General features: G+C 35.8%; 2 protein-coding genes across 2 annotated transcripts; one reads left to right on the forward strand and one right to left on the reverse strand.

Annotated features, from left to right (window-relative positions):
• Positions 1 to 2,021: 2,021 nt before the first annotated feature.
• Positions 2,022 to 4,514, forward strand: LOC18609864 (1-aminocyclopropane-1-carboxylate oxidase homolog 4-like). The gene is made up of 3 exons (XM_007045190.3): positions 2,022 to 2,541; positions 2,795 to 3,182; positions 4,095 to 4,514. The coding sequence occupies exons 1-3, from the start codon at positions 2,099 to 2,101 to the stop codon at positions 4,341 to 4,343; spliced, it is 1,080 nt and encodes a 359-aa protein (XP_007045252.2). The 5' UTR covers positions 2,022 to 2,098; the 3' UTR covers positions 4,344 to 4,514.
• A 144-nt stretch (positions 4,515 to 4,658) lies between these two features.
• Positions 4,659 to 7,251, reverse strand: LOC18609865 (uncharacterized). The gene is made up of 6 exons (XM_007045191.3): positions 6,749 to 7,251; positions 6,323 to 6,440; positions 5,871 to 6,208; positions 5,642 to 5,773; positions 5,469 to 5,567; positions 4,659 to 5,362 (listed from the first exon to the last, which is right to left on the reverse strand). The coding sequence occupies exons 1-6, from the start codon at positions 7,192 to 7,194 to the stop codon at positions 4,867 to 4,869; spliced, it is 1,629 nt and encodes a 542-aa protein (XP_007045253.2). The 5' UTR covers positions 7,195 to 7,251; the 3' UTR covers positions 4,659 to 4,866.
• Between the last annotated feature and the right edge of the window lie 238 nt (positions 7,252 to 7,489).

Below are 7,489 nucleotides of genomic sequence, written 5' to 3' on the forward strand. Positions count from 1 at the left end.
TTGAAATGCCTGTATGGTAAGGCTTGGCAAGCGAAAGAGCATGCAGAGAGGCTTGTTTTTGGTCCCTTTGAGGAGTCATTTCAACTACTACCCTCGTATTTTTATATGTTGAAACAAGAAAATCCTGGCACAGTCACTACAGTAGCTACTAATGAGGCAAAAAGATTCAAATATTGTTTTTGAGCATACGGGGCTTCTATTCGGGGGTTTAGGGATGTAATGCGTCCTATGGTTGCAATTGATGTGACACATTTGAAAGGCAAGTTCAAGGGTGTTCTATTTGTCACTGTATGCAAAGATGCGAATGAGTGCGTATATCCAGTTGCTTCTGGCATCGACCATGTTGAGGACGAAGTCTCGTGGACGTGGTTTCTTAGCAAGTTGCGTGATGCGGTTGGTTGTCCTGAAAATAATATTTTCATTTTTGATCAGCATCTCGATATTAAGAAAGCAATCCAAAATGCATACCCAGAAGCGTATCATGGTTTATGCGAGTACCACTTGAAGAAAAACTTTAAAAACAAGTTCAAACGTGACGACGTTTCTATGATTTTCACCCTTACTCGAGATTACTATAAGAGTTTCGATTATAACAGACATATACAGAAATATCTCGAAAAGTTACATGGATTCAAAAAAAAAAAAATACCCCGATCGGACAATCGAGCGCAAAGTTACGACCTTTTGAAGTTGAGTAGGGGAAGAGATTCCTATATAAACCAACAGGGCATTTTTAAAGATAAGATGTTTTCACTATGTACAGAAACATGTGACACGTCATATACAGAAATATGTGACACGTCATGTAAAGGAACATGTGACACGTCATGTACAAAAACATGTGACACGTCATGTACAAAAACATGTGACACGCCATATACAGAAACATGTGGCACGCCATGTAAAGGAACATGTGACACACCATATACATAAACATGTGACACACCATGTACAAAAAATGTAACAAGTCATGGTTAGATTGTTACATGTCATGTTGAAAAAAAATACTATTGTTACACGCTATGTACAAAAACATGTTACACACCATGATTAAAAGAAGTTGTTACATGCCATGTTGAAAAAAAATATTATTGTTACACGCTATATTGAAAAAATATTGTTGTTACATGACATATTCAAAAATATTTTGTTACACTTTAATGCTAGGTACGAGTTCTGCTCAAAGCTAGGATCCATGGATTTGGCAATGCTAGGTACGAGTTCTGCTGCTTTCAGCATTTCTAATTGCATAGAACTTGAAAACTATTTGATTACCCATATTTTGTTGAGGGAATAAAAACCAAAAATTGCAACCAAACACGCAGCATTTTATTTCATCACAATTACTTGTGCCTTTTGTTGAATATTAGCCCAGAAATCCAACCTCTCTTACGGATCAAGGGTCAAATTGTTTCAGTGATAAACCCTAAAATACAAATAAGAAGAAAACCCAAATTAACACAAAAAAGTCAGATTAAAGAATACAAGAAGAAGATAAAAAAAAAGGAGAAAGAAAAAGAAGAATGAAAGATTTCAATCCACAATTTCAGATGATGAAGAAGCAAAGCTAGAAGAAGGATGAGCAACTTTAGCAAAATGGAGAAGAAGTAGCAGAAACCCCAAGAACGACGATTTTGCTTCGAATTTTGAGTAATTTTTTTAAAAGATGATGAGTAAATATGTCCTTAAAAATATTGTAGAGTGCAATGTAATGTGATTGTATTGGTTTTAAACTGCAATTACATTACATCCATTAACTGCAATGTGATTGCATTGTAATTTTATATTACAGTGATTTGTTACAAAATAAACACTATAATATAATTTAATTGAGTACATTACAAGAAATGTAACTTTACATCTTTATACCAAACGCAACCTAAGTTATAACCACCACCACAAAATTTTACAATCACGTTTGGCTAACAATGAAATGCTACTCAAAAGTCAAAATTATTGTTATTATATATCCAATAATATAATTCTGTATATATTTGTAAAATTTTTATCTCCTATACCTTTCTTCCGAGGATTATATGTAAAATCATATAGCTTAGCTTGTTAGTTAAATTTAATAAGATCAAACAGAAGCAAAAAAATGGCAGCAACTATGAATGGCGAAAACCAATACGACAGAACCGAAGAAGTAAAACGATTCGACGAATCAAAAATCGGAGTTAAAGGGCTAGTCGATTCAGGCCTCACCTCCGTTCCTCGCTTCTTCATCCACCCACCCGAAACTCTATCCGACCTCAAACCTAAAACCAAACCCGAGTCCGTTGTCATCCCAGCCATCGACCTCTCGGGGCCCAGGTCAACGGTCGTGGAGCAAGTTGCCAGTGCATCTCGATCCTTTGGGTTCTTCCAGATTGTAAACCATGGAATTCCCGTGCAGGTTCTGGACCGTACGATTGGTTCCATCAGAGCTTTCCATGAGCAGCCAACGGACGTCAAGGCAAGGTTCTATCGTAGGGACACGGGAACCGGCGTATCCTTCATTTCCAACATTGACTTGTTTCACTCTAAGGCCGCGAGCTGGAGGTTTCATCAAAACTCAAAATTTTTTTATTATATGAATATAACTTTAGCATTGATTATGATTATAACATTATCTTTACTGACAGCTTAATTTCTTTATTGTTTTCATATCGATTTTTGAAATTTATATGATTCGTGTTGAATTGGGTTATCTTCCCACCTCTCCAATACTATTTATTGTTAAAATTTGCGATAATTTGAGGAAAAGTGAGATTAAATTTGTTTTTGAATTGTAAAATTTTATGTGGAACGGCAGGGATACTCTCCAGATAAAACTAGGACCTACCCTAGCGGAGCTCGAGGAGATTCCTGAGGTTTGTAGAGACGAGGCAGTTGAGTGGAACAAAGAGAGCAGAGCATTAGGGGAGCGGTTGATGGGGTTGTTGTCCGAAGGGCTGGGTTTGGATACGGACAGGCTCAAGAACACTACCTGTTTGGAGGCAAGACTTATGGTGGGCCACTACTATCCTTGCTGTCCCCAGCCTGATCTGACGGTTGGCCTTTCATCTCATACGGATCCGGGAGTCCTGACGGTGTTGCTGCAGGATCACATTGGTGGTTTGCAGATTAAGCATGAAGGGGAATGGGTGGATGTCAAACCTGTTCCTGGTGCTCTTGTTATAAACATTGCAGATATTCTTCAGGTAAGTGCTTTGTTGTTTTAGGGAATGAACTTCAATTGCCCGACACTAAAAATTTGTTTGATTTGATTTTTTTTAATTTAAAAGTTATTATAAAATTTTTATAAAAAATTATAACTTTTAAAATTAGATTAAATTTGATAAATTTACTTTTATAAGTTTTCTTTTATAACTTAATTGTTTGATAAAATAATTTATATAAATTTTAATTTTAATTAAAATTATCATAAAAGTTATTTAATAAAGAATTTTTTATTAATTACAAATTCTTTTATTTTGAAAAAAAAGTTAATTTTAATTTTTTATTTATAAAAAGTATAAAAAATATTTTTATATAACATAAAATTTATAATTAATAATAAATCATATAAAAATAAAAATAAATAATGTTGAAATTTTTTCAATAGATGATGACATTTTTGAAACAAAAAGAAAAATTTTCTTAAAAAAGAGACGTGCTTTAAAAAAAAGGGAGAGAAAGCTCTTTTTTGGAGTTTTTTTTAAAGTTTCTTTTTTCAAAATTTTATTTTTTAAAAAAATTATTTATTTATTTTTAGAACTTTTCCAAATTCTTGTTTGGCTTGACTTTTGTATTTAAGAGATGTATAAGTTAAAAAAAAAACCAAGCCAAATAAGCACTAAAAAAAAAATAATAATAAAGTCCATTAGAGAAAATGATTTGAATTATTCCAGTCAGGTATACTTTCAACTTCAACTGCTGCTAATCTATCTTTTTCAGTGTTCCATTAAGTTTCTTATCTGACTCAAGCTGTAATTTGTGGGTGGATTTGCCTTCTGCTAAAAAGCAATATTTGAGCCTAAAGCATTGTTGCATGCTAGTTATTGGATCTATTAATTAGTGTTTTATTTGCTATGAATTATGGTGTCTGAAGTTCTCTTTGCTTCATTTTTCAGATTCTGTCAAATGACGAGTACACAAGTGTGGAGCATAGAGTGCTGGCCAATCCTTCCCATGAACCTCGTGTGTCGGTTGCTGTTTTCTTCAATGCTAGTGCCAGGGATGCCTTATATGGACCATTTCCTGAGCTTACTTCAGCAGGGAAACCAGCCCTCTACCGTCAATTCACATATAATGACTACATGAGAAGGTTCTTCACCAAGGAACTGGATGGCAAAACTTTGACAAATTACTATAGACTGTAGGGGAGAAGATAAAACCATATGGTACTTTGTAGTTTCTGAGGTAAGAATATTCTGCAAATCAGACCCTTATATTTTCAAGTCAGTATACAATAAGAAAGCTCAATAATCTTTGCCGTAAGTAGCGGGGAAACATATCAAAATTACCTGGAATGGATTCTGCAAATTTTCGTAGTTCTGTCACGTACAAAATGTGTTTCTGCCAGTAATTGATCTTCCTCAAAACTGGGTTTTACATGTTAGTAAGACATTACAAAGTCCCACAATAAGCAGAGCAGAAGAAATAGGGTAGAAGAGAGGAAAGGTAACACTAAATAGTTGGAAAAATGGTTTTTTATTTTAATAATGAATGATTAATTTAACATTAAGAAAAGGTGGACGTTGCAATACGTAAACAACATCAATATGCTTTTGGAAAGTAAAACATTCATCTTGATCGGTTCTAACCATTTTTACGTTCAGGTATAAAGTAAGTAACCTTTTTTTTTTGCTCTTTTAAGTGGGTAACCTTTTTAAGCTGCCCTTTCTATTTATGCATAAACCACCCAGCCATCTCTTCATTATCGGAAGATTCAAGCAATTCCAACTTTCTCTGGCTGGCAGAGCATTTAAATTCATCATTTTCTATTATGCTTGTGGGACTTCTGCTCCTCTCTAACATCTCCAACTTCCACTTCTCTTTCACTTCCGCATTATGTGACAGCGTACTCTTACCCCCACTAATGGGAAAATCAATGAACTTCGAATTCTCAGTCCGTGAATCTAAGCATTCTTGATCTTCATTCTCTTCATGTACAAACCTCCACATATCTGCACCTTTGCTTCGCTTTCTGTATTGTCCTGCAGATTTACCAATGTTGCCTTCACATCCACCACTGTGGAATCCTGATCCGTCATGGTTGATACAGTCTCTATTGTCACGTTCAAATTCAGTGGATCTGTTTGAAGCAATTGGTACCTTTGGCCGTTTGTGGTCACATTTCAAGCACACCATATTTCTTCTAAAGTTAATATAGTTGCACCTGTACAGTTCCAGACATTTAAATTTTGTAACACAATATTAAACAAGGCTGTTGTATTCAAGTATTCAAAGAATTTAAGGGAAATTGAATGTAGGAGAAAACTCACGATTCACATTCCCATTCCCCAGGGTTGAGATGCCGTTTTGGAGGCTTCTCTTTGCATTGCAGGCATCTCGTATTCTTTGCAAAATTCAAGAAGTTGCATCTGCAAGAATTGAAAGTCTCAATGGCAACCAGAGCTACACCATTAAAAACTCAAAGAATCTAAAGAATTAGAACCTGTCACATATCCAGTCTCCCTTCTTCAATGGTAGATTATCCTGACCCTCTCTTAGTTGCCTCAGTCGTTCTTCGTACAAACCATCACAGCGCAAGCACTTTATATTTCTTGCAAAATTTAGGAAGTTGCATCTACCAAATGGAAAGTAAAGGCAAATTGGTGATAGAATATATATACATTTTGAGATTCAAATTTCCAAAATTGCTATAATATAGGCTATCAAATTACTTGGGGCAAAGCCAATCGCCTTGCTTCATTGGAACTTTTAGGTGTCCTTGTGTACTTGAATGATGTTGTAGCCAAACATCCCCCCTTGACGGTGCAGCATTTGGCATATCAGATTGTAAATCCTGGGTGCTATAATCCACCATTTCTTTCAGCAGTCTTCGTACTGATTCTTTAACTAATTTATTTTGGCATGGCTTGTTCTCCACAGAACCGGTGATGGAGTCAAGGCCATGTGTCAACAAAATGCGCATCACATCCACAGTCCTCCCACCTTCATCTTCACGTGCCTTTACATAAGCCCTGTCACAGTTTCCTCTCAAATTGCAGGAGCTGCAAACCTACAGAACAAATTGAGATGAATAATAATAATTAGGAAAAAAAAAGGGAAAAGATCACTTTTATTGGCCACATCAACTATAAGTAACAATCAAAGAGAGGAGCCTAGTACATACATTTCCTTCATCAATGCCCACATAAGCTCTTAGGCGCTTCCCGGAGTTGACAACTTTCCTATCTAGGCTGGGGCATCCACATCCTGCAATGACCAGAATATCTTTCCTTGAGAAATACCTGGAAGCCAAAGGCAATGAACAAACAAAAGTTCTAAACACAAAAGGAGCTGCCAAAAAACAATCTTAAACAACAGAGAGGGTTGAACCAAGATATGCCATAGATTCCACATCCATTATAAAGCTACATGAACACATGAAGCGTACAAACCCTTTTCTGAAGCTTGTAAACTCGATTTCAAATTCAATTCTCAAAGACCAAAAAAATATATATAGAGGAGAAAAATTATCAAACAGGTTATATGCAACCAATCCCAAAAAGAAAAATTTTTAAAAATAAAAGGAAAAAAGAAATAACTCCTACATTACCTTATAAGACTAAAGCGATCCCTAGCAAAATTAAGGCACGCAGTGCGGATACTATTCGCTTCTTTCAAACCCAATTCACCATTTTCGAAAGGGTTTCCATCTCCATCGAAGTAGCCTCTCTTCAACAAGAATTCCATCAAATCCACCCACTCCTGCCAAGGATGTGAAATCAGGACCGTTGATTCATTTCGCTTCGTGGGTCTCCTCTGATCAAACGGCACGTCGATTCCTGACGGTGATTGGGCACTATGGGGTATGGATTTTGAAGATTGGAGCTCATCAAGCTCATCGAAAACTACATCCAACTTTGAATTGGGACATAGGGTGTTGGTGGAGTTGTGGATATAAGAAATGGGTATGAGAATATTAGGGAACTCAGGGTTTTCGAAATGGGTTTTGAGAGCTGGGTAGAGGAATTTGTAGCTGGCTCCAAAAAGCTTCTTCATTTGAGAATGGTCGGGATCTTTTTATCTCCTTTTTGGCGGAACAATAATGGTAATAACGGTCAGTTGAGCTTTTATTAGTACTCTCTTTAATCGCTAAAATCACCTTTGAAGTCTAAAGTTGACATATATTTCTAATTTAGGACTTCATTTTTAGTAATAACCAATTCAGGACCTAACTTTATATATTCTTTCAAACCAGGTCCAACTGTAATAGATTTTGAGGCAGTTGGTTTTTTGATCAAGTTTCTCAGCCTTCTTCATTGAAATTGTTCATGTACAAATTTGGATGCAACAA

This window comes from Theobroma cacao, chromosome 2 (assembly GCF_053813885.1).
Source record: "Theobroma cacao isolate CCN51 chromosome 2, ASM5381388v1, whole genome shotgun sequence".
In the NCBI taxonomy this organism is placed as follows: domain Eukaryota; kingdom Viridiplantae; phylum Streptophyta; class Magnoliopsida; order Malvales; family Malvaceae; genus Theobroma; species Theobroma cacao.

What these genes read in the sequence shown, in the direction of transcription:
- LOC18609865 (XM_007045191.3), bottom strand. Translation starts at nt 7,194, where the DNA reads ATGAAGAAGCTTTTTGGAGCCAGCTACAAATTCCTCTACCCAGCTCTC. An exon ending in TGGGCATTGATGAAGGAAAT is followed by an intron (nt 6,209 to 6,322) that starts GTATGTACTAGG and finishes TTTGTTCTGTAG; the next exon opens with GTTTGCAGCTCCTGCAATTT. An exon ending in GGCGATTGGCTTTGCCCCAA is followed by an intron (nt 5,774 to 5,870) that starts GTAATTTGATAG and finishes TCCATTTGGTAG; the next exon opens with ATGCAACTTCCTAAATTTTG.
- LOC18609864 (XM_007045190.3), top strand. Translation starts at nt 2,099, where the DNA reads ATGGCAGCAACTATGAATGGCGAAAACCAATACGACAGAACCGAAGAA. An exon ending in TCTAAGGCCGCGAGCTGGAG is followed by an intron (nt 2,542 to 2,794) that starts GTTTCATCAAAA and finishes GTGGAACGGCAG; the next exon opens with GGATACTCTCCAGATAAAAC. An exon ending in ACATTGCAGATATTCTTCAG is followed by an intron (nt 3,183 to 4,094) that starts GTAAGTGCTTTG and finishes TTCATTTTTCAG; the next exon opens with ATTCTGTCAAATGACGAGTA.